This window comes from Polypterus senegalus, chromosome 16 (assembly GCF_016835505.1).
Source record: "Polypterus senegalus isolate Bchr_013 chromosome 16, ASM1683550v1, whole genome shotgun sequence".
NCBI classification, from domain to species: Eukaryota; Metazoa; Chordata; class Cladistia; order Polypteriformes; family Polypteridae; genus Polypterus; species Polypterus senegalus.
In genome coordinates, this window is record NC_053169.1 from 103,141,191 (window position 1) to 103,168,208 (window position 27,018).

The 27,018-nt window shown below is 41.2% G+C and overlaps 2 protein-coding genes across 4 annotated transcripts in view; one reads left to right on the forward strand and one right to left on the reverse strand.

The window, feature by feature from the left end:
- cenpf (centromere protein F) overlaps positions 1-23,428 on the forward strand; it is a 39,274-nt gene extending 15,846 nt beyond the window's left edge. The window contains exons 12-19 of one of the 2 annotated variants that reach the window (XM_039737901.1): positions 2,062-6,839; positions 9,529-12,153; positions 13,038-13,190; positions 15,217-15,360; positions 17,663-17,831; positions 20,426-20,896; positions 21,047-21,201; positions 22,927-23,428. In XM_039737901.1, the coding sequence (XP_039593835.1) occupies positions 2,062-6,839; positions 9,529-12,153; positions 13,038-13,190; positions 15,217-15,360; positions 17,663-17,831; positions 20,426-20,896; positions 21,047-21,201; positions 22,927-23,139 (8,708 nt within the window). In that variant the 3' untranslated portion in view covers positions 23,140-23,428. The remainder of the gene's footprint in view (positions 1-2,061; positions 6,840-9,528; positions 12,154-13,037; positions 13,191-15,216; positions 15,361-17,662; positions 17,832-20,425; positions 20,897-21,046; positions 21,202-22,926) is intronic. The other variant, XM_039737902.1, reaches the window with a different exon arrangement.
- A 2,018-nt stretch (positions 23,429-25,446) lies between these two features.
- Positions 25,447-27,018, reverse strand: part of LOC120516778 (spermatogenesis-associated protein 7 homolog) — a 59,370-nt gene continuing 57,798 nt past the window's right edge. For both annotated transcript variants that reach the window (XM_039738710.1, XM_039738711.1), the window contains exon 11: positions 25,447-26,443. In XM_039738710.1, the coding sequence (XP_039594644.1) occupies positions 26,174-26,443 (270 nt within the window). In that variant the 3' untranslated portion in view covers positions 25,447-26,173. The remainder of the gene's footprint in view (positions 26,444-27,018) is intronic.

Here is a 27,018-nt window from a genome sequence, read left to right on the forward strand (position 1 = left end):
GAACACTGCTTTGTATTTACTAAAATTTTGTTAAATAAATACCATCACAAAAAAAGAACAGTGCATGTACGTTAAGCGTGTTCATCTTAACATTTTTTTCCATGGACGTTTTAATCCTGTTGGCTGTCATTCAGCCTTGGCCAAGTTGAAAGCCTTTGTGTGATAAGCTCTGTGATGTCCGTTCTTCATGAACACATGAGATTAAACCTCTTCTCTGCTATTACTACAAAAAGCACCGGATATGTTACACATAAAAATGCTAGCGCTTTTGGTTGGACTGGTACAATGTTTTTAAATGGTAGAAAGGGCTTTTAATCAAAGAAGTTATTGTAATTTATTTTGAAAAGCTTACATTGTACAGATTATTATTTTCTGTCTTCCTGGGGGGCTGCCAACCAGGATCCCAAGCTGTTTCATCATATGGTAGGTGCAGCAACGTGCTGTGCCAGTGCATGCTCCCCAACCTGACCTGACATTGTATAAAATGGCGACTAAAGAGAATGACAAGTGCTGTACTGAACAACACAGCCATCGTATAGTGGCCTCCAGTTAGTGCCCTTATGTATACAAGGCAAGCCTGTAGCGTGCATGAAGGGTTTTCATTTAAGAGTTGTGTATTACTGAGCCATCAGCTAAGAATTACCTGAAGTAGTGTGGGTGTTATTTTGGAGAAGCTCTTGCTTCCTGCAGAATTTAATGTCCTGTGATTACCACGGACTGACTTTAGTGAGCTGCTCTCTTTGCCAGCAGCAGCCAAGCTCATGTAGTTCTGGTCTGTTTTTCAGCGCTGATGTTGACTTCAGTGCACTTCCACATATAATGCAGTCACTCTCCATGAATATTCGCGATGCAATATAATGCAAGATCCAGTGTGAATATTGTACACCAAGTAGTAGTACTACACCAGCATCAATTCCATACTAAATTTGAAGGTACCAGATACACTTACCCACCCAGTAAAACTCTCCTATAATCAAACAGACTTGTCCAGGGATTGTTCCTGCTTTGCTCCCTATGCTTGCTGGGATAGGCTGCAGCTTCCCTGTGACCCCTGCTCAGGAGTAAGCAGGTTTAGAAAATGAATGGCTGGATTTTTACGTATTTTTGTCTCACAGGCAGCATTTCAGTTTGGCTCAATAGCACCCTCTAGAGACCTTATGCAATATGTGTAGTATTTAATTGATCCAGAGGTCCTAGACATTCTTATCAACCCAGTAAAACTCTCGGGTCAAGGAACAGGCGAGTCACTATTAATTAGGTCATATTAGCTGTTAACACGCGTACCCCACCCAAAAAGGGTACACGTTTTTTTAAATGTTACCTACCCCATAGAGTTTGTTTGTGGTGGCTGAGAAAAATGGTGTAATCTTATGTATTCGTGGAGAAATTCAATATTGAATACTTAAACTCAATGGGGTTGATAGGTGGCCAATAATATCCAGTGGCATATGATGTGGAAAAATGAAAAAAAAAAAACAAATCAACCATATCTTGTGCCACCAAACTCACGTGTCCCATATCCCTTCGTATGGTCAAAATGTGTGCATTTTGTGCTAAATATCAGCAGCATTAAATGTAATGTAAATTTGTGTTTGAATTGAAGACCCCTGTGTTTTGTGCAAGCGCACATCATTTTCATATAGGATCTCAGATGTATGGATTATGGGACACGAGTTATGTATGAATTTTCTTTCTTTTTCTGTGGATTTTTTCATTGTTTGGCACTACACAGCATTGGCCCTGTTGAGTTTGAGCATTCCATATATTTAATTTCTAATGACAACCTGTGATTAAATATTTGTCTTGGCCACCACTACAACTACAGTACATGTGGTAAGTAACATTCTAAAAAAATGCCTTTCGGGTGGGGAGCCTTTGTGTAATTATTTACATTTTTATTTCTAAGTCTAAAATATTTTGTATTTTATTTAGTAGCACATTAGCCGGTTCTCTGCATTAAGGGGTTGATTAGCTTTGAAAGAGGGTCATGATTTAAATCTTAAATGAGACTCCATGTAAATTATGTGTAACTGTAGATATTGCCTTTTTTTTAACCCACAGCAAAGCATGCAGCAAAACTTGAAGAAATAAAATCTTTAAATACAAAATTAGATGAGCAAACTAAACGATCGACCCTCGATGTGCAGAACCTGAAGAATAACATAGCTGAGCTGGAAAAAGTCAGAGACGGCACACAAGTGCAGCTGAAGAAGAAAGAACAAGAACTGGAACAAATGAGAATGAAGCAGCTGTCTCTGGAGGAAGAACGAAAAACACTGCAAGCCGCAATTAGTGCAAAGCAGAAGCAGTGGGATGAACTTAAACGGGAGAACGAATCGCTTACTCAATGGAAAAACGAGAAGGAAAACCTGATCAAGAATGCAAATGCTGAGAAAGAAAATCTGTTGGAAAAAAATCGTTCCTTGACCAAAAATGTTGAGGTTCTTCAGAATAAAACAGATGACCAACATAAGCAAATCACACATCTTGAAAGTCTGAAGAATGATCTTTGGAAAGAAGTTGAAACTCTTAAGGCTGAACTTGTCCGTAAAAGTGCGGACTTAGAAGAAAAGAGCAAAGCTTATGAGGAACTTAGCTTGAAAGAGAAAGTGTGTGAAGAAAAGCATCTGAAGGAGTTGCATAATGCCGCACTGAGTGTTTCTCAACTGCACTCACAGGTATCGGAGTTAGAAGTGAAATTAAAAGAAGAAAACAATAAAGCGCTGGAAGCGGAGCATTCTTATAATGAGCTGCGGACTGAGTGTGAGACCAAAACTGACCTGGTAAAATCCAAAGATGAAGTGATAGGCTTGAAAGATTCAGAAATTCAACATCTCCAGAGTCGAAACTCTCAAATCATCCTTCATCATGAGCAAATGCTGGCTCAGATAAATGAAGAGAAGTGCAACTTGATCAAACAACATGAAGACACGATTGCTGCAAAGTCTGCTGAAATGGAGACAATGCAGTTGGAGTATGTGAAGATCCAACAGGATTCTGTGTTCTTTAAGGATCAGGTGGTATCTTTGGAGTCCTGTCTAAATGTCCAAAACCAGCTTAGTGAGGATTTGCAAAAGAGGAATGAAGAGCTTTGCAGAGTAAATGAGCAGATAAACTTACAGTTATCAGAACTTGAGAAGAGTCGTGATTCATTGCTTGAAGACGTACAGCTGAAAATCGACCAGATTCAATCCAGAGCCTTCGTTCACCAGACAAGAGCAGCAACTTTACACTCCTCTGCAGATGACACAGGGGTCCAAGCTGGTGCTTTGAATAAAGTGAGCAGTGATGCGCCATCACAAGGAGCAGAAAGTCATTTAGAAATGGCAACATGTGGACTGGAAGAAATAATGCCCACAGATTTGGCCTTCGGAAACAAATACAATTTGCTGTCAGAAGGAACTGAGCTTGCTATGTGTGAAGAGCAAACCGAGCAGTTGATGGACATTTCTGATGTGTCTCTCCTTGAACCAGTGAAAGACAAGATAACTAACAATTATAACAGTGAACCACAAGCTGGTGCATCGTCCGGTGATCACTTTGCAGGCAAACACTCCGCCATTCTGAGCTCATTAAGAATTATCCATGAGAAGTGTGTGGCTGTGGTTGAGGAGAATGCAAGGTTTGAAATGGAACTTTCCGAGAAGGCAAAAGAAGTTAAGCTTAAAGAAAAGCAGTTGTGGGAACTTTCTGAAAAGTCAATCCAGGAATCTGAAAAATATGCAGCTGAAATTCAGTCTGCTGAAGAAAAGGTGTCAAGCTTGAAGCAAAACCTGGAAACCCTGCAGGGTCACCTGAATAACAAAACACGTGAAGCAGATGAGTTAGCAGAGAAAGTTAGCATCTTTGAGCACGAAGTCCGACAGTTACAATGTGATCTTTTGGTTAAAACAGAAGAGCTCACAAAACTACAAGAGTTGCACAGATTAACCTGTCAAGACAAAGAACTTCTAGAGAAACAGCTGACTGACTTGCAGAATGAATTCCAGATTCTTCAGAGCAGCAGCTCAGCTCTGGAGACGCAACTGGAAGCAGCAAAACGTCAGCTAGAACTGCTAGAAAGCAAGCTAGCGTCTGTAGAAGCCGAAAGTCAAAAAAGTCTGGATACCATCAAAGAAAAGGAAAATGTGATTTGTCAAAAGAATGTTCAAATAGAAATGCTGCAGATGGATATTGAAGACAAGGACGAATGTCTGAGCGCTTGCTCTGCACAAATAGAAGAGCTGCAGCATAATCTGAGCCTTGCCGAGACCAAATGTGCCGAGAATGATCTGCAAAAGTCCAACGCTGAGCAAGAGTTGAAGTGTGCACAAGAAGAGCTCCAAAGTAAAACAAATGACATCTTAAAAATGAACGAATTAATCAAGTCCCTGAAGAAGGAACACGAAAGAAGCGTAGAAGAAAAATGCCAGGCTCTTTGTGACAAAATTGAAACCAGTCAGGGCATCATCGAGAAACTTCAGTGTGACTTACAGGAAGAAGCCAAAGTGACTCGAGAGACAAATGACAAGTATGAAGAGTTAATAAAAGAAAAATGCATCCTTGAGTCTGAGCTTAGTAACGTGAATCTCTCCAGCAGATTAATCTGTCAAGAAAAAGAACTGCTGGAAAAGCAGATCATTGACCTACAGCATGATTTACAGTCTTTAAAAAGCACCGGCTCAGCTTTACAAAGGCAACTGGAAGAAGGCAAATTGAAATTAGAAGAGCTTGAAAGTAAACTGCTGTCTGCAGAAGCTGAAAACCAGAAGAATTTCAATACAATAAAAGAAAATGAAGATGTGATTACCCAGAAAAATGCACAAATAAAAATGCTCCAGAAGAATATCGAAGACAAAGACGAATGTCTAAGCTGTTGCACTAGGCAAATCGAAGAACTTCAGCATAATTTGAGTACGGCCGAAAGAAAATTAGGGGAGGCCTGCTTACAGAAGATGACCGTTGTCGAAGATCTGAAGTGTTCACAGGAACAACTCAGAAGGAAAGATGAGCAGATCTCAAAAGCCGATGAGCTAATAAACTCCATGAAGGAGGAACACAGACGAAATGTGGAGGAAAAATGTCGGGCTGTTCTTGAAAAGGCTGAGGCAGATCAGTGCATCATTCAGAAGCTACAGCATGACTTGGAGGAAGTGACTAATGCGTCAAAGATAGCAAATGACAAGTGTGAACAGTTAACGCAAGAAAAATCCTCTCTCGAGTGTGAGTTTAGTAACTTGGAGCTTTCAAACAGATTAATGTGTCAAGAAAAAGAAGTTCTTGAACAACAGATACTTGACCTACAGAAAGACCTGGAGATGCAGCTACAAGAGACAAATGCTAAACTACAAAGGGCTGAAAGTGCATTACACACTGTAGAAGCTGAAAGTCAGAAGAATATCAATGTGGTAAAAGAACATGAAGATGTAATTAAGCAGAAAGACGTCCTAATTGACATGCTTCAGAAGAACATTGAAGACAGAGATGAACGTCTGAGCTCTTGTCTGGTGCAGATAGAACAGCTTCAGCATACTGTGAGTGCAACCGAGAAGAAATGTGAAGAGAGTGAGTTGCAAAAGTCTAACATTCAGAAAGAATTAAATGGAGCACTAGAAGAACTCGCCAAAAAAGACTTTGAAATTTCAAAAAGTCAGGAATTACTAGAATCCATTAAGGAGACATTTGAGCAAAATGTCGAAGAGAAATGCCAAGCTCTCCTTGAACAACTCCGAACCCACGAACAGATCGTTGAAAAGCTTCAGAGTGACTTACAAGAAGAGACAAACGTGTCGAAGGTAACAACAGACAAGTATGAACAGTTGGCAAAGGAGAAATCCCACCTAGAATATGAAATGACTTCTGTAAGATCTCAGCTGGCAGCTGTTACTGAGCAAAATAACAAGCTGGTTGAAGATCTTCAAAATTCAGAACATGAAGTGAGTCTCTCTAAAGCTGAGAGTTTGAATCTTCAGGAATCTCTTTTAAAGCTAAAAGAAGAAAACACTATGTTACAGTCATCACTTGGGGATCAAGAAAAGCGGATCGAAACTCCCGAGCCAACTCCATCCCATGAAGAACTGAAACGTCAGTATAATCAACTTGAAAGCCTTCATCATGAGCTAAAGGAAAAGTTTGCCTTACTTCAAAATGACCACCTGATATTGCAGGGGAATTTCAGCGATTTAATGTGTACAGTAAACGAGCAGCAGGGCCGCATTGAAAATCTGGTGAATGAAGAAGCAGCTTTACTACTGAAATTGGATCAACAAAACGGACAAATGGAACATTCAGCATCCGTCTGCAGGCAAAATGAGACAAGATCATCTGAGCAGGTTCTGGTGCTTACAGATCACATTGAAGCAGAAACCGGAGGTGACGTCTTGGTATGCGAGCCTACTGCAGTTGCACCACCCCAGAATGCTCCAAGGTCTCCTAAACAAGACCTCTGCCATGTGAAGTCAAATGACTTGGGCATGTGTGATGGGCAAACGACAGATTCATGTGATGAAAGTGAACAACTCCATCCAACTGATCAACAGGTGCATGTCCACTCTTCCCTGGATTCAGCAATAAATCTTGTAAATGGACTGCCTAGTCTGTCAGAGGTTTGCGGTAACGAGACTGAGGAACTAAAGGTAACCTTGGAAAGAACGACAAACGAGCTGAACCAGTTAAAACAACAGCACTTAGTAGAAATGCAGCAATGGGAGAGCAGGCTAGAAGCGCTGAACCTAGAAATGGAGTCCAAGCTAGCAGAAGAAAAGCAGCATGCGTTGTTCTTGTCGTCTGAATTAGAAGCTGCCAGACTTCAAATGCAGGGTCTGGACCTGAGTTCTCATTCCTTGTGTGTTGAAAATGAGGTAAGCAGAAGCTGCCGTCTAATTTATTTTGGTTAGGGGAGGATCTGCTAAAGTCTTTGGAACATTGAGTGGGGGAACCATTTAAGGAATAATCCATCCAGAAATGATATGTATACAGTATATATACATATTTTTTTAGAATGGAGAGTTTCTGATAGAATCGGTGCCTGCAGTGACTAGCACTGGAAAAATAGCAAACGGTATCATGAAGTTTCCAAAAAACATCCTGTTTCTCGTCTTCCATAGTCCACCTGTCAAGCTGTCCAGTTGTAGGCGTAACACGTGTGTTTTTACTAAGATTTTGCCCAGTAAACCACTTTTGAAAATCCATCCATCCATCCATTTTCTAACCCGCTGAAGCCGAATAGGGTCACGGGGGTCTGCTGGAGCCAATCCCAGCCAACACAGGGCACAAGGCAGGAACCAATCCTGGGCAGGGTGCCAACCCACCGCAGGACACACACAAACACACCCACACACCAAGTACACACCAGGGCCAATTTAGAATCACCAATCCACCTAACCTGCATGTCTTTGGATTGTGGGAGGAAACCGGAGCGCCCGGAGGAAACCCACGCAGACACGGGGAGAACATGCAAACTCCACGCAGGGAGGACCTGGGAAGTGAACCCGGGTCTCCTAACTGCGAGGCAGCAGCGCTCACCTTAATGAAAATGGAATGAACATTTGATCTGTAGACTTGCCTCCTGTCGTTACGCTTCTATTCAAAAGGGGCTGAACGTGTGAATCGACCTTCCGCTTGTTGAAGCATTTCGGACGTGCAGACTCTCTTCCCATGATTTCTTTTCTCTCAGATAGCACATGATGCGTGTTATTAGCCAGTAAATAAGGTGTTACCGGGGCGCATGCATGACAACGAATGAGGCAGGTGGTGGGCTTTCAGTTTGTATGCTCAGTCACGTTTGGGTACATTTCATTTTAGTTCACAAGAGCACATTCCGGACTTAACAATACTATAATACAAATCCATGCCTGAGACACGGTGAGTGTGCACACGGATGACTTCACATGGCTGCTTCAGATACTGTTTACTGTTCACGATGGCCAGACAGACACCTATTCAATCAGAATCTCCATCTTCACTCTGCATAAAAATGTGAGATTAAAAATTTGTGTTGGACGTCATTACAAAAACTCCATGAGCTAAGTAACAAATGTTTAAAAAAAAGAAAATGAGACAGAGTACTGGAATCGATATTTTTGGTGTTGGATCTCCTGGTATTGGTATTTTATATTTTCAGTCCTTGTTCTGCATTGTGTTTTTATGCAAATTAGAAGAAATGCTGAAATGCCAGTCTTTATTTCATGGGATATTTCATGTTGTTTGTGGTAATAAATGAAGAAATAATCAAAGAAATGCATAAGCAAGTAAAATAATATATTTATTTTGCGACACATTTAATTGTCTATTCTGGCATGTAATTTTGTTATTATTTTTTATCATCGCCTTTTATAATACATTTATTTATTTGCTAGGAGACCCGGGTTTGCTTCCTGGGTCCTCCCTGCGTGGAGTTTGCATGTTCTCCCCGTGTCTACGTGGGTTTCCTCCCACAGTCCAAAGACATGCAGGTTAGGTGCATTGGTGATCCTAAATTGTCCCTAGTGTGTGTGTGTGTGTGTGTGTGTGTGTGTGTGTGTGCCCTGCGGTGGGCTGGCGCTCTGCCCAGGGTTTGTTTCCTGCCTTATGCCCAGTGTTGGCTAGGATTGGCTTCAGCAGACCCCTGTGACCCTGTGTTAGGATATAGTGGGTTGGATAATGGATGGATGGATTATTTACGATTTGATTTAATATTGTCCAAAATATTCCTTGATACCCATCACATTTCCTTTAGAATTCTGTTAAAGGATAAGTTCACCATTTTTCAAGTTGAAGTTATTTCTTCACAAACATGGTATGTTTGCATTTAGCATGTGAAATTGTGTTACGAAGTCCCCCAATTTCTGTGGCACTTTACAATGGAGGCACCGGGTCCTGAAGTACCACCAGGAAATAAAAGCCTAAAACTAACTGAATTATGTCCTCTTTTAATTGCAGTAACAGAAAGCACACCTTTTGTGTTTCCAATGCATGTTTGTGACATGCATTGTCACAATTAATTATTTATTAATAATTAAGAATTATTTATTAATTAATTATTGTGTATTTCTTGTACAAATGTTCTCCAGGTAAGAATACGATTTCTATTGTTTTAGATCTTACATAAATACGAAAATATATTAAAACAACAGCAACCACGTAGCTCAAACCGTTACTGTGATCTGGTCCAAGTTTAAGGAGTGAAAGGTTAGCAGAAGACAGCAAGTGCTGAGCTAGCATGCACAGCTGGTTTTCTTTTAAAATGGTTGTATCCCATGATGATATGGGTGTGTTTTTTCTTCAGAAATGACACATATAATTTCTGAAGAAATAACTTTGACTTGAAAAATACAAAGCTTATTCTGTAATGGCCTCTTAACATTTTTGAACAGGTCCTCTCTAGGAGAATTAGATTTTTGTCCAGTTTGTGGTGGTGTATTAATTAGCACATGCCAGAACGAATTTCACTGCACTCTGCACACATGGTGATAATGACCTTAGATACTTGGAGTAATTGTGTTCTACAAGTGAGTAACGTTTACTAAAGTGTCACGCTCACCTGCCATATTATGTTTGTTTTTATTACAGGCCAGTGAAGCTCACAGCAGCCCCATTTTCCACAAGCAGGCTGAAGAGATTGTTAAATGCAGTCATCCAAGAGAAGCTCCTAATGAACACTGGAAAGAGCTCGAGGACTTCCAAAATGCGGATGTAAAAATGAATCAGTCGCCAAATGACACTTTTGAGGGACTCCTCAGTGATGCAGACATTCTGAAGCTAAACCCTGAAACGAGTCTTCATGAGGACTCTAAGTTAGTCCCTGAGGTTCTTCAAGAGACCCCACTTTTGCAAAAATGTGAAAAACTCTGTAAGTTTGTTTGTGAAGTGCAAAGAAGCCAATCCCCCAATGACACGTTTGAGAGACTCCTGAGCGATGTAGAAATTCTGAAACTGAGTGCTGAAACAAGCTTTCATGATGACCCCCAGGATGCCCAATTAGCACCCTCTTCTCCCCAGGAGAGTCCTCTGTCCCAGGCACGCAAAAATGCTGAAACCAGTGAAGACAAATTCCAAAATCTCTTTTCACAGATCAGCACTCTTAGAGAAGAGGTGGTATGCAAAAGTGAAATGTGTAGTGCAATGGAGGCAAAGGTACAAGAAATTGACAAGGAAAAATCTGCTCTACAAGGAAAATTGGATAGCATACTAATTAGCAACCATGAACTAATCGACCAAGTAAAAGAAATGGAAAAAGAGGCCAGTGATTTGAGGTCACAGATGCAAATTTCGAAAGTGGAATTTTCAGATGTAGCAGTTGTATTAGAAAATTTGGAAAAATCCAAGGAGGCATGGCATGAAAAAAATCTCGAGCTTCAAAATGATCTAAAACGAAGCAGATCTGAGAAGGCCAATCTTGAAAAGCACATCTTATCTTTGGAAGCAGATATTGAGGAGTTTCAGAATAAGAATCATAAACTGGAAAAGGACATTGAATTTAATCAGAAGAATTTTGCTGCCATGGAGAAGCAGCTTAGCCTGGTTACCAGTGAGAGGAACCAGATTAGTGAAGAGTTCTGTTCCTGTCTAGAGGAAAAAGAGGATCTGGAGAGAACATCACAAGCCTTGAAGGAGAAGCTAAAGCTGCTTGAATCCGATCACACAAACAATAAAGAGTTCATTAAGTTTCTAGAAGTGGAAATAACACAGCAGAAAAAAATGGTTCAGGTGGCCAACAGTGACTTGGATGCTGCAAAAACCGAACGTAGTAACCTTCTGCAGAATCTACATGACTGGGAAAATAAAATTGCTGTAATGAGTTCTGAAAAAGATGAACTTTTGAAACAACTCAATGTAAGAGAAGAGGAGAAAAATGTGTTATCTAGTGAGCGTGAAGCTCTGGAGGGCAAGCTGAAAATGTTTGAAAGTGAAAATGTGAGATTGTCTCAGTCGCTGGAAAACTCCCTTATAGAAAAAGGTGAAATAGCGTCACGACTCGATTCAACTCGGGAGGAAGTTGCTCAGATGCGACAAGGGATTGAGAAACTCAAAGCCAAAATAGAGTCAGATGAAAAAAAGAGAAAACACATGGAAGAGCAGATTAAAACACGGCAAAGAAAGATCGATTCTCTTTTAGATAAGATTGAGAAACTAGAAAGGGAACTGGAAGAGTCAGAAGGACATCTGGAAACGGTGGTGCTTCAGTCTGAGGAAAGAAAAGAGGAAGCTGAATCCTTGCTATCTGAGAAGGTGGCCTTATCTAAATCTGTTGCGTCTTTACAGTCGGAAGTTAGTGCCCTTCAATCTGAGAAGCACAATTTGGAAAACAACGCAAACCAAAATGAAGAAGCGCTCAAAGAAGAAGTTCAGACATATCGACTTAAAGTGGAGTCTTTGCAGGAAAAAAATGAGACATTGGAGAGAGAACTAGAAGTGAATCGAAAACAATTGCAAGATTCCGTCCTTGAGTCTGAAACGGCTAAAACTCACTGCAAGGAATTAAGCAGTGAAAAGGGAACTCTTTTAAAATCAGTGGAGCATCTGGAAATGGAAGTTTGCTCACTGAGGAATGAGAAAGATAAAGTGGAAAAAGAACTTCTTAGTGTGAACGAAAAGGTGAGTCAGACTGACCTGCTACTTTCAACAACCGCTGAAGCCTTAGAAAACCTTCAAAAGGAGAAGGCAGACATGTTAAAGAATCACACAAGTGTTGTGGAGGAGTTGTCTCAGCAGTTGAGTGAAGTGAATCGTCAAGGCCAGGACTGCAAAAGCGAGTTGCACTCTTGGAGATTGAAGAACGAGGAATTGACTACTCGCTTGTCTCACTTGGAAACTGAAAAGAATGAGTTGTCTCGGCAAATGATTCAGTCTCAAGCTACCTATGAGGAGCTTCAGGGGGCCAATAAGTACCTCACTCAAGATCTGGAGGCCCTTCAAATCAAATTAAACGAAAGCACTGAAGACAAAGAGAGACTACTGAAAAGTATCGCTGACTTGCAACTTCTCAAACACACCATGGATGGTGAACTCTCAAGCCTGGAAAAAGAAAAGGAAAATTGGAAAAAGAGTCAGAGCAGCTTACAGAACAGAGTTACGGAGGCAGAAGACCTGATAACCAAAAAGGAGGCCACAATTGGTGCCCTGCAGAATTCCATTAAACAGCTTGAAAAGGAATTGCAATCTGCAAAGTCATGCAGCTCTGAAGAAGCAAGACAGGTTGGTTTGTTTTAAAGGGTTTATAGTTAAGCTTACAGACGCTGTCCTCTACCAAAAAGTAACTGTTGAACAGAAATGTCTTGGGGTTTTAAATTGACTTTGACATTGCAGTGGACAAGCCCTCCATCTGGGTTTACATCCAGCCTGGCCTGCAGTACCTCGCTAGGTGACCCCAAATTGGATTAGCAGCTTTGAGAATGTTCTGTTGTGTCGTCCATTTTCATGTTGCCTTGGTTCTTTTTTCAGATGAGTTACTCAACACAACTTGTCCATCGATTTTCAGTTACAGCCTTCATTTAAGTGATTTTCATGAGGTGTTTAGTTTTGTTATTTATTTTTTAGGCTTTATTGTCATATCATTCATACACAAGTCAGTAGTTGGTATGAGTTGACATTCCCCCCAGAACTTTGGTACAATGTAAAGAAAAGAAAGGTGCATGTAAGAGTCTAAACATGGTGTAAAACATATAAGGGGACTTGGCACAAACTACACAATGTGCGACTAGACGTGGCAAATGCAACCACACACGTTGGAACAAACTCTACCACGTGCTCTTGAGCAGCTATGGAGCCTGAGGAGATGAGCTGTTGCCCGGTCTGGTAGAGTTGGTCTGGAGGTTTTGGTCTTTTTACTAGACAACAGGTGAGCAGAACGTCCATGAGTTTCATGGCCGAGGTCCTCTGTAATCTAATCTGCCTTGCTGATACAGCGTTTCTGAAGATGCCTTGAATGGAGGGGTAGAAAAGGTCCCAATGATTTTTCTTTTTTTTTTTTTATTTATTTTTTATCTACTTACAAGTCCTTGTGGTTAGAGACCTCACATTTACGTCAATGGCGTATGTCAATGCACAACCTTTGTAACATTCTGCTTTCTCGCTTTTAGATGAGCGACTTAAAGGAAAAGAACACAAACCTTCAGAATGAAATGAATGCCATGCGCAATGCTTCTGAGGACATGAAGAAGGAATCCGAACTTGAGCGAGAGGCACTAGCTACCCAGCTTCAAGAGCACCAGCAACAAACAGGAACCATCAAGGTTTGTGCTGCTAAAGATCTGATGACTTTGTAGCAAAGTAATTATTTCACTTGTTTTGATGCTCTCTTGGTTTGGATAATTGAGTAAAATTGAAGTTCTGTGTACTTTGTGGTCCGATATGTAATTACTAATCCACAGCTTCAGAATTACTGCATTGCACTACAGCTCACAGTGGAGGATTTGGGATGTTTGGAGCAAAAATGGAGTTTAAAATAAAGCAAAAAAATGTATGAAGTACAGTATTGTTGAGAAAAGGGAGGGTCATTGTTATATATTAAATATAAAATGTAGATACAGCAGGAAATTAACAGTGGGAAGAAAATGACAACACAATTTAGCTATGGAGCTTTCTTCAAGTATGTTCAGATAAGGCAAACCTGGCAATATGTAGAGATGTGGGATGGTCCGCTTCGGCAAGGAGACATTTGGACTCGACTCTTATTTAATCACTGGTGACTTTGAAGCACTTTGTAAAAGAACACTCAAATAAAAAGATCAATTGGAGGATGACCTAGAAAGGCGTAAAGTACAATAATAGCATAATAGCAAATATTGATCCAGCAGTCAAGCAGTGCCCTGGAAATCATAAGGCACAGACTACAAGAACCGAGCAGCATGCTGGTGGGACAGTTTCTAATTGTGTTTGACCTGAGGCTTGGCCTGCTCTGAGCCTGCACACAGATAAATGGACTTGACTACTGCACACTGAGGAACTTCCAAAGGACTGGTGGTGAGCAAATATTGTCACGTTATATAAAAATGATAATCGGGCTGATCCAAGTTACCCAGTCCAGTAAGCTTAGCGTGTGTGTGTTTGTCATGGGTAAACTAAGAGCAACACATGTCAAGAACAGACAGTATTAGCAAACCGTCGGCATGGGTGCAGAGGTCGTGTTTCTGTAATATGCTGAAATTCTATGAGGAAACAATGAAAGCAGACAATCGGAGCGGATGATGATATTGATTTGGATTTTCTGTTTTAATGAGGTCCCATATGATACACCACTGAACAGATTCAAAGGAATACTCTGTTATTTGTTACAAAACCCATGTAATTTGTAGTGATGGCCTAGTAAAACTTTTATTCTCATGTTTTTGTGGAGAACTGAGATAACAATATATCTGACGGAATGGCAGCCAAAGGTGACCAGCACTGAACAACAGTAAATATAACAACATCTATGAAGAAATCTTGCATTACTCGTGTCACGTAATCCACATGTCAGGTCATCCTGTGCTCGCAACATGCCACACGCTTGTGTTTTTTCTGTTAATCAGGTGCCTCCAAAAAATGAAAGTAGTCCACAAACAGTAAGCCCCTTCACACAGGATCCCGCTTTTACATTGACCAGTGATTGAGGGGTAAGGGTTGCTTTTCAGTTCAAAAGCGTGACCCCCATATGAAGGGGCTCCTTGTTTGTGAATCATACGATTGGAGGACTCGACGTGTGGATTTTGTGACACGAGTAGCTTGTTTTTTATTTTTTAATTTTTTATTATTATTGTTCACTAATGGTCACCATTGACACCCATTCTATCAGAATCGTCCGTTCTTCATGAAACCATGAGATTAGCCATTACTACATACTACATGGGATAAGTAGCATAGGCAAAAATCATTTTTAGAGGAATATTGACTAAATTTGTAGCTGGAAACAAAATTGGCTTAAACATTGGGAACAAAGTATTATGGGAGAGGAACTTAATCAGAATGAAGTGATTTTAACAGTGGTGTCAATGCTGGGGCCACTGCTCCTTTTACTGTAAAAGATCTTAAATGAGAATGTGAATAACAGTCTGGTCAGGTTTGTAGTTTAATAAAGTGGAAATATTAGATTTGAATATACAGTGTGAGTTTGGAACTTGAAATTGTACCCCCTCATGAGAAGGACCTGGAGGTCCTAGTGGACTGGTCCCTGCCCACATCCAGACAAGTGTGCGGAAGCCATTAAGAAAGCTAATATGACGTTCAGCCGATCTTCTACTCTAACAGATTTTGATTGAATTCTGTCTTTATTCTTAATAGCTGTCCTTGGAGGCCAGTACATTAGAGAATCGTGAGCTGAATGTTAAACTTCTCTCTCTTCAGAGTGAACTTGAGACGAATAAACGAAAACACGAACAGGTCGAAAAAGAGTATCAGCAAAAACTTGAAAAGCAAGCAAGTGAGGTGAGGAAACAGAAGCTGTATATGAATTGCTTCTCATGGTGCTCTTTGTTTGGAGTGTGTGTTTTTGAAACCTCCTTTTGTCTGTGAGTGTAGAGCTTTAAAGTGGCAGTACGAGGTGTACACTGATAATTTAAGTGTAATTATGTGAGTTTTTAATAGCATCTGCCTGGTCCTTGACAAAAAGCCATAAAAAACTTGCAGATCAGACAGCAGTTATTCTATTGTTCCATTTTCTTTAGATGTTCACATTTCTGTGCTCTTCATTACGTCCACTTTATAAACGGCTTGTCTGTGTTTGCTTTGTGACCTTATCTTGAGGAGACATGATGCAGATTGCTGCATGACGTTCTTCTCTCTTGATTTGAGTGGCTGCATTTCAAGTCTGAGAATTCACAGTGAGTGCTCTGATTTATTAGCAAGTCCACCAAACAGATGTCATCCGTGTTGCCCTAACAAATTCTCTGCCATTTATTTTTTTATTTTTTTTAAATCTTGGGAATCCTTACATGTGTGTTTCGTTCATCTTTTGTCTTACTCTACCAGTTAATCCACGTTGTCTTCCATTTCACTTCTGGTCGTTTCTCTCCTGTCTCCTTCACGAGGCGCCTGTTCACCAGGTCTTCCGCTACATTTCCTCCTCAAGCCAAAACCATTTCTGCCTGCGTCTACTTGCCCTCCAGCCTATTATGTCAAACTTGGTTTTACTGAGGGTTAGAAAATAACACTTTATATTCCAAACTTTGGCCACACTATATCAACAACCTCCCTCTCCAGTGTACCTCTCTGCTCATCACAAGCACTTGTTCTGCTTTCCTTCTCTTTTGAAAATGTCTTCTTTCTTTGTCATCTTTTTTTTTTATTCTTGAACACTTCAGGGACTTAGGAAAGCTTCCATTTGTCACAGGCCCGAAATCGGCACCGAGTGACAAAATGGCATCCGTGCATAAAGCTGAGTGAGAGAGTGGCAGTCTGAACAAATCTAAGAATTTGTATCTAAAGCAGACTACATTTGTTTACACCTGTTTGAACGTGCGTCATGATTGGATGGTACTTGAGCACACTTAAAAAAAACAGGTGTAAATGCACTGGGGGTGGCGCAATACAGACAACATTCAATCAAACGGGCAGCAATCGCATTTAACACAAATGGAAATGCCAGTCAGTGGAAGAGACAGAAGAATCGTGTAGGGCAGCGATAGTGGTCAGGTAAGCCACGGAAGGGAGGCCAGCCCGTACACTTTTGTGACTTTATAAAGTAAGTGGCAAGGGTGACCTTGAGCTGCCATATTTTTTGCCATCATTGGCATTGTGTTAAAACACTAAAGTTCCATATGGTATCTTCTTTTAGCTTTCTCTTGTTGAGTCGTCATGAGCAGCCAGTTTTCATTCTAACTTAAGGTTAGTAGCTGTGGTGCACTGTGATGTGCACGGACCCTGGAAACACATTTTATTGGCAGGTATAAATGTCATCCGGTGAAATTCTATTTGTATACAATCTATATATGAAGCGCATGTTACAGGGGTCTTTGAGCAAACTAGCGCTCGCGGCAGGTTGTATGTAACGTGTTTTGAAAATCGATGAAGGTGGCCACTATAAAAAGGTCCAAGGGCTGGATTTGGCTTGCAGGCCTAGAGTTTGACACCCCTGCTTTTTCTCAACACTGTAATAATGGACACTTGATCATTGTGTTTTTATTTCCAGACTTTACTACATTTCCCTACGTTACTGGCCTTGTCTTACATGTGCTAACTAGTTCCGTACAGGTCTTGTATGTATTTTCTCCTTTAAATTTCAAAACAAGAGAGCAGTTTCCAGAATGCGTCCTGATCCCATTTCTTCCTTCCTTTCACTAAATGTCCTGAAGTATTCTGTAAGTAGTAGGACTTTCCCATTTTCAGATAAGGTCCACTGCTGACATTTAGGACTATCTTTACTATGTTATGCCTTCTCCTTAGAGCACTGAATTCTTTCTTCACTCACTTTCAGCACCTATTCAATGTTGGGAGTCGATTGGAGATGTGATGCACCACATGTTGGAGCAGCATTGTCTCCATGTCCGCTCTTCCCATAGCTAATAATGAAGGCTCCTTTAGGCCTTGATCTCAAGTTCAGAGGCACAGTACAGTGAGTGAGTTTTTTGAATGAGAAAGCACTGAAATTCCTTAATTTCACTATTTTTCTAAAAAAAGTAAAATATCAGTGAATGTTTCATAGACATGATGGTTTATTTCCATCGGTTGATGTTATTTTGAATTACTCTGAACCATTCACACTTTTCCGTTTCATTTATCCATTTTATAGACTGCTAATCTCAAGTCTAAGATTAATCAGCTGAAGAAGAAGATGGAAGCTTCAGCACTTCAAGTACAACAGCTGCTGGCCTCATGCAAGCAGCTGGAATCAGAAAAGGAGGCTCAGAAGAAAGAAAACGCAGAGCTGCTCTTAAAACTGGAGTCCCGTCAGAATCCAGGTATGGAGTTACCAAGTTATCTCTGTACACGATTTGATCTTTTCAATAAATATTTGGTAGCTCAGTAAATTATGAAGTAGTCACAGTATTATTTCCTGTGTGGCTTTTTACAGATGTCAGTATTGTCTCTGATTGTCATTTGAGTGTTTTTATTTTTGCTTTTTTTCCTATATGACATCGTCGTGTGTTATCATCCCACCTTATTTTGCATGCTGTTTGGTGAGGCTTACGGAGGTAACGCATTCCACAGGGAAGACTTGATGTGCCTGTCTCTAGCCTTCATTTCCTAAGTCACCTATGGAGGCTGAGAGAGAAGATCTGTCATTTCCTGGGCCAACCCATGATCTCCTCCCAGTGGGCTGCACCACCTTAAGACCCTGAAAACAGAACCTCTTTAAGCCAAAAAGACCAAATCACTCAGCTGAATCACTGTGGTGCACTTACACTGAATCAGTGATTTAACTCCAAACATTATACTAATATTATACACTAAAATTAGACAAATGGCAAGATAAGGATTTGGGGAGTCTCTAAATCCACCCTTTACAGTTTAGGCAAAAGAAAATTAAGAGGTGACATGATTGAAGTGTTTAAAATTTATGAAGAGAATTAGTCCAGTGGATCAAGATGGTGACTTTAAAATTAATAATGAGTAAAATGGAAGAAACTTGTTAAGGGTAAATGTTGCACAAACATTAGGATGTTTTTCTTTACACAGAGAACCATAGACACTTGGAATATGCGACCAAGTAGTGTGGCAGACAGTAAGACTTTAGGGACTTTCAAAACTCGATGTTTTTTTGGAAAAAAGAAGTGCATAGGACTGGCGAGCTTTGTTGGGCTGAATGACCTGTTCTCGTCCAGATTGTTCTAATGTTCTAATTCATTTAGGTGGATCTAAGGTTAATAAAACACACCGGTAGGGTTCATCAATTAGCAAAGGTTGCTTGTGCTAAGAAGTATTGTCTTGCATAGACGTGGGGTCTGAATGGCAAATTCCAGTCTGATCTGATCTGATATGTGTGTATGTATGTGTGTATATATATATATATATATATATATATATATATATGTGTGTATACTGTATATATATATATGTGTGTGTTTATATATATATGTGTGTATGTAAAAGCCAAATCTCACTGACTCACTCATCACCAAATCTACCATGAGGACTTGGGACTAGAAATTTGGAATGTAGCTTACCCTTGGCCCATAGGTGCTCGCTAAGAAACAGTTTTAAAAATTTTGTGGTTCAAACACGAAATTTCTTATAGTTTTTTTTTTTAGACCCATTTGCATGGCTGTCCCCTTTTCACAAGAGAACTACTTAATGGATTTAGATCGGGTTTTTCTATAATTTATACACATATACGGGGTGGTCCAAATCTAATTATGCAGATCCAGATCGTCTGGATGACTTTGATTTATGCAGGGACGATTCCAGTTCAGCACAAAGACGATTGATTCTTCATGTCGTCAGTTCGCACATTTCTCGATGGTCCGGGATTTTTCGGGTGATTTTCTATGTAATAAACTTAAGTTATAGCGTAATGAATATTGCATAATTATATCTGGATATATATTGTGGGGTACAGCCCGGACACAGACAGGTAGACATGATGTTAATCACCACACACGTTTATTTACAATATGTACAACATAGTAAAGTGCACCAATCACCCCTTAAGTCCAGGCCTTCTCACTCTGCCTTTCTGGTCCTCCTCCACTCCTCTCCTCCGAGCTCTTCCACCCAACTCTAGCCATCGAATGGAGGGAGGCGGCCCCTTTTATGCAAGCCCGGATGGGCTCCAGGTGCTTCCCGACACTCCCCTGTGCGGCGGAAGTGGCGGCTGTGCACCTGGAAGTACTCTGGGTGTTCCCAGTCTTCTTCTCCTCAGCACTTCCGGGTGTGGCGGAAGTACTGAGGTCCAGGGCTCCAAAGGCATAGGGGCGCCCCCTGGTGGTGACCATGGGCCCCTACAGGGTGGAGCTTCAAAGCTCTGTACCCGTGGCCCCCAAAGGTACCAGGGTGGTCGCCTCCACATGGTCTAGGGAAATCGCAAACCCTCCTCTGGTCCTCCTGGGTGTCCCAGCCAGGTCACCTCCCCAGCCGTCTCTGACAATATATACACTGAATAAGTGCTCTGCATAAATTACCATGATAAACAGCCCTTTTGAAAAGCACACTTTATTCTAAGCATGTCTTCGAATACAGATTGAGCAGACATGACAAACTGAATAAATCTTTCAGGAACAAGTCGACTCCATTTCTGTTTCCTCCAGTTCCGTGAAATTCAAAGGCTTCTTCTACGGAGCTTCAGTCCTACAGAGAAGCAAATCTAAAAGACAGAAGCAGCCCAGCTGGGGTGCAATCTGATTCTTTGGAGAAGAAAGCGCCGATAAAGAGTTTTATTACTCTGAGATACGAGATCTGCATGTTAGTGTGGTCATTTAGTTTATGCTTGTAAAGGGATTGTACTTTCTTTGTAATCAATTCATCCCTGGAAAGCAAAAGTGTAGATTTCTCTGCTACATTCTTCACTATATACAGTATGCATGCATAATATATTTTCCTTTTTTTCCTCTTAAAGCTGACAGCACAAACAAAGAATCCCTAAGATTAGAAATTGAAGATTTACAGCTCAAGCTTGAGGAAAAGACCAAAGAGGCTGATGAAAGCACCGAAAAGTACTGTAACCTCATGATTGATTTGTACAAACTGGAAGAAAGTAACGAAATTCTTGAGAAAAGAGTTGCTTTACTTAACAGTCAGATAACTAATGTGAAACAAAATGATTCTCAAAATGAAAACAAGTCTAAAGCAGATCTTAAAGAAGCCAATCAGCCTAAAAAGTCAAAGGAAAAGAGGACACCTCAGCAGGAGCCACCTCGCCCATCAGTAAAGAGGCAGAGGGTGCCGGAATCTGAGGAGAGCGATAAGCAGCCTGGCATTGCCGACATTCAGGGAGCGGTGAAGAGGATTAAAGGTTCGGCTGAGCAATCTGCAGCAACAGAAGATGCACAGTTTCACCTAGAAGGGCTTCCAGAACTGGTCAGGAAAGGTAATAGCAAAAGAACATTTTCTTTGGAATGAAAAATCTCTGGGGTCTCCATAATTTTTCCAAGCCAATAGTCAGCCTTTTTAATAGTTTAACACTAATGAAGCATAATGTCCCCCTTAAAAAAAATCTATATTTATTTTGCAATTTTAGGGTTTGCTGATATTCCAGTTGGAGAAATGAGCCCCTACGTTATAAGGAGAACAACCGTTCAGCGGTGCAGCCCTCGCCTTGCAGCCAAGAGATCACCAGCTGTGCCACCTGCAGAGTCCGCCACACTTGAGAGTCCCATGCTAAACACACATAAAGTGAGTAGCCTTTGTAGAACTGATTTCAGGTAATGCTTGTCTAGCTCTGTTCTTATGAGCTTTGCTGGGCTGAATGGCCTGATCTCTCAAAACTGTTCAAAATGCTGTAATGTGGGCACAACCCTGAAAAGCTGGCATTTATTATTTCACATAAGAAACATACACTATTTAGAAATAGGCCGGCCTTCTCTTAATATTTTACCATCGTTTGGTTTACCAAGTCAACTTTACATGTCATGGGTGTACTCTACCATGAAATTTATACTTGCATGTCTTCTCAGTTGACAATAGTACAATGCAAGAAAAGTCTAATTAGCACGCAGAATTATATAATTAGTGGAAACACGACAACGGGAAAGAGTTGGGTCAAATTAGATACAAAAATAAACAGAGAAAACATCCAATCAGTGCAGAGCAGTCATTTCAGACTGGAGTTCAGAGTAGAACCAAGTCCATGATGGCCGAACTGCTGGTCATATGGCTTCCAGGCAGGAAGGGGTGGGTCCAGGAGGGCGGTCAATGGAAGTGGCGTCAGAGGGAGGACGAGAGAAGGTATTAGCAAACGGTGCCAACCCCTCGGTTCAGGGGGTACCTACTGTCATCAAGAGCCAGATAAACATGGTACGTGTTAGTGAGAACAGAATTTAAAATTAATTAGGCTAAGAAATGTGTATCTTAATTATTGGCATTATGGGTTAGCAGATTTAAAAAGAAACGGTCGAGTTTGTCCAGTTTAAAAGAAATCTTATAACACCCCAGAAGACAAAGTCCTGCATAAGACAGCCGCTGATGAGGAAACATCTGAAACACAAACCCAATCTTCTTTACAGGGAGTCTGCACCGTCACTGCTGATTTATTATAAGAGTTTTATTATTATTATTCAAGCTTATAGCTAAAGTGGGCAACAGGCCAAAGTATTATGTTGAACATCGCTTGGATTTAATCTTTTATTGTTGAATATTATTTTATGCTGTAATAAATGATTTAGAATCCTTTACTATTATTTTGGTCAAAGATTCTTTCATTCTTGTGGTCTGAAAGGTGAAGGTATGGAGAGTCTCAGCTTAGGGGTTTCATTGAAGGGTTAGCGGGATGGCGGCCTATCATAGGTAAGGAACCTTAAGGACCTGAGGGTCTCCGTTGCCTTCAGATGTCTCACCTCTTAACCTGGGAAAGACAAACGGATAACATGAGTGTCCCTCCAGCCTCGGATTCTAGATATCTGGCGTAAGACGATTGAAACAGGGAGCTTTCCAAACTGGTTTGTTGTTTTCCTGTTTTCTGGGTAAAAAATTTGGGGTGCCATTCTGGTGCAGCATTCACTACTGCCTACTCACATATTTGGAGTCCTGGGTTCAAATCCAGTGACCCGGTTGTTGTCTGTGTGTGCTTTGCATGTTCTCGAGGTGCTCTGGTTTCCTCCCACCAGCCCAAAGAGGTGTGTGTGTGTTTTTAACTTGTCTTGTCTACGTGTCGGTGTGGTGTCCTCACCCTAACCTGATACCGACTCCTGACCCATTGTCACCCCAAATTATATATTTGGCAGGTTTGAGAATGTCTTTGTGAGATTCAGCTTTGTGATTCAGGGTTTCCATAACTGAAGTTTTGAATAAATTAGGAAACGTTTACACTGAATGGCACACTAATTGTATAATTAATATTACTCTACTAATAATAACAACTGTGGCAGCTGTTTCACTTTTATTTTTTACTTTCCTTGTCAGAAACATTCCGGTCAGTTGGCCCCTAAATCTGGAACGCTGCTGACGGCCATAACTAACAGCCCAAAAGCACACACCTTTGAGAGCCCAAAAGGCGAGACGGATGCCCGGGCAAAGCGACGATCCCTGAGCCTAAAGAAATCTCCAGAGCAAAGACAAAGGCTCCGTGACCTGGCGAGGTCCCCAAAAGAGGACGAGAACTGCAACGTACAATAATAAGGGGGGGTGGTCTTTGTTACTGCTGTGAAGGTTCTTTGTGTCTGTCCCGTTATATTTGTTATGTATATTTGTTTCTTACAATGCATATTTGACTTAAAACCCAGTTTTTATTTTTGTACAGTTTTACAACTTACGTCTATTGTTAAAGTTATGTCAATGTTTTTATTGTTTATATATGTGTAAGGCTTTGATTTTTTTTCAAAATGCCTTACATTTTTTGTTTCAAATGTTTAATATTGTTAACTCTAATGAATGTTTAGTAAAATGTTCAGAACCTAATGACAAAGCCTTCTGTGTCATCCTCAATATTATGCAGAATTGGTCTACAGTGCAGCAGACATTTTGTCTCCAGTGCCATCCCACTGCAGGACCCCCTGGACCAAAGTGGCAGGGGGCCAAATGTGACGACTGGCAGTTTTCACTGGTAATGAAAGTCACTGGGTGTCGCATCTGATCTCCTAACTGGCTTGACCTTGTTAACAGGTGACACACAGTGTCCAGCAGAAGCCTAATGTCTGACTGTCGCTGATATCTCTCTGCCATCAGAGTTCCTAGAACTTGCGGTTCTCTTGACCTCTGAAAGTGTTGATTATTGTCACAGAGTGAAGTGCGCTGTGGTGCTGCTTCTTGTACCCATAACTTGTGGTGGTGGTGCGTGAAATCTGCAGCTAACTGTCCCTACAAGAATAAGGGCCCAATGCCGATGAGAACAGGGACAAGGAGAGGAAGGCATGTCACTCTGGGCCGACTTGTATTTCCTTTTTTCAAGGTGTGCTAATGCAGTAACCTCGCATGCATACTGGAAATTCATATATACCAGAGTGAAATGTCTTCCCATTGCCCCTAAAATAACTGCAAACATGGTTAACTTTTAATTGTGTACAATGTGCATATACATCAGTCGCTTCAAATCTGAAGCACTCATTCATCGGACCGCAGCTGCTGGTGGCAGACGGCACACAGAAACAGTTCAAACCGGTTCACCAAAACGACCCCAGCCAACTTTATTTGTTGTTCCTTTTTGTTTTTCCTTTGGTTTATAAGTTTTGTTGGTATTCAGTGGTATCTCGGTGGGGACCCCAATACAAGACAATGTGTGCATTGCCCATTCTTCAGGGCTTTGCTGGCACACCAGGCCTGTTGAGGCAGCAGATTTAACGGACAAAACCCTCACGTGCATTTCAAATAAAACAACTGGACTTCAGATTGTAGCAGGGTCTACCTGGACTTTATCTGATATCAGAGGTGAAGTGGCCCCTCTGCAGACATCGTTCGCAAGAAGCCTGAAGAACGAGCTGTAAATTGATGAATGACAACTCTGATGGACAGAAGAACTCGCCTTTGAGAAGATGCTAACTTTAATCCAATCTGCTTCCTTCATAAACCAGTTGTACTCGTCCCATCAGGAGATTCTCTGGGGAATTCAGAGGGAACTCGGAGGTCAACCCTGAGCACAATCTCCAAAATGGCTGAACATCTCTGAGCCCAGAAATCCGATGAGCTGAAAACCAACAACTTCTTCACTTCGTGGACCTGAAAGCTGAGATCCTGCCTGCCAAGCCAATCACTGAGCCAGTTCTGAGGACTGAAAAGCAGCCAGTGCTTCAAAAAGGGAACATCCACATCTAAATTCTCGTGCCAGAAAGAGTTCCACTTTTCCTTATGACGTTTTAGACAATACAACAAATGGCCTAACTGAGGAAAGCACTGCATGGTGCCAACGCACTTGAGCCCGGAGCAGTAACATCTCCATCCAACGTCACAGAGCTGGCACTGTGAAACTATTTATGTGTGCCCAGTTAAATCAGAACTCCAGATCACCAGTAAACAGCGAGCCTCTCCGTGTTACGTGTTTGTCTCGTCGGTCTGCGTCTTGTCTTATGTGCCGATGCGCAGTATATGTACAGCACACTCAGCTACCCTATTTCTATAATCCTGGTCTTATTCTGTTTTTCTTAAAACTAGTGGGCTTCAGTTACCTTGATATAAGTCTCATGGCTGAAGACCGCCTAATACAACAGAGAAAGGTAAAGTAAATAAAGTAGGAGTCTTACTGAATTAATTACCCGCATTGCAGAAGGTAAAATGGTTGAAATCTCGCCTCATTCACCACACAGTTTCTTTAAACTCCACAACATACGTAATCTGCTAAAACTAATCGGATATTTTCAACACCAAACGCATCGTTTGGACACACGCAGTCCTGGCTGGAAACAATGAGGGGAGATGAATGTAGAAAAGTGGGGAATTCCAAAGATCTCCCAGACATTTTTACTAGCCACTGGATATTGTGAAATTGACTTGTAGATGGCTTTGAAATTGATGAACGTTCTCACTGTGAAATCTGCTGAATGAAATGAGCAAATAACGCTAGAAGTGTGCCCAAACCGTTCACGTTTGAGAAATGTCGGAGTCTCCACTCGCACAGCCACCTTTCCTTGGAGTCTCTAGCAGCTGACAAACACGCTGAGCCCAGTGGATTGTCGAGTCATTCACATTCAGGGTTTATTAAAATCGTCGAGGTGGGCCATGTTTATACGCTCTGTGTCCCCCAGAGGTGGTTGTGTAGAAATTCTTAAGGTGTAATCACCAAAACAAAGCAAATGAATTAAACGTACAAAGTTCGACAAACCAATCCAATACGTTTATTAAGGACATTTTTGTTAATTGTCGTTCTAAATCTCCATTCAACGCCGTACACCGGCCAATCGATTTCAGCACATTGGACTTTGATGTTCAATGTTTTCTTCAATCTATAAACCTCTAGAAACGCCTCCTCTATGCTTTTCTCTAAAATCTAATCTTCCAGTAACCAGCTTTGAAAATGGATGAATGTGGATTATTGTGCTGTGACAAAATATCAAGAAAAAGTGTCATGAATGTTTTATGTGCCACTAAATCCATTTCCACATTTCCACCTGAAAAGATTTCCCATCATTCGTGACAAACTTCCCATTAAATATTTACTTCCTCTAAATCGTGGGATTGGCTGTTTCTGTCTTCTGATGTCCATTTGTGTTACGTGTTAACATTAAACGTGCAACACCTTTGTGAACGTCGCCCTCAAGTTGTCAACTTCCGCGTCCCTCGAATTTGTTTCCCTTAACTCGGAGATTTCAGCCTCCTGTCCTTTGTCGTCTTTTGTGTTTTTCAGGAATTGACTCCTTAAGGCTTCCGAGGCCGAGCCTGTCAGAGGAAGGCCTTCACGACGTTCACCCGTGTAGCTTATGGAGAAGTCGAGGAGGTTGCTGCTGTAGGTGATGTCATGAGCGAGATGCTGCAGGATGGTCCTCATCCGCACCTGAAAGAAAGAAAGAAAACAGGCTGCAATTCTAAACATTCTCTACAAATGAGTTAACATTTTTTAAAAACTCTGTGACTCTTTTTTCATTTGATTTTTCTCTTCTGTCATTCTGATATTTCTCGCGTATGTTTGATTTATTTATTTCGTTTTCTTTTCTCCTCTTTAAGCTGCAGTTATCCAAGGGGGCCTTGCAAGATTATTGAGACGCCTGGTCGAAAATGGCAAAAGACGCTGAGTGTGGACGAGGTAGCCTTCCGACTCTGGCACCAAAGCTCTGGTGTTCTATTCTGCGTGGCCACTTTATTCTGTAGATCCAGATTAAGATTTCTGTGTGCAGCAGACACTCGAGTATTAAGAGAGACCTCCCAAGTATCGGAGGGCTTTTCTCCAGGCCCGAGATGTGAACCTGCCACTCTGAGGGACCCTGACTCAATACGACGACTTGTCACGGCCTGTTTAATTCCGAATTTGGCTGAAGCTTTGCCACCGTCTTCCTGCCGATAATCCTACGTTGTGCTCCTCGCGATGTTGTTGGAGTTCTACACGCCGTTTTTCTTGTCACCGTTGGCTCC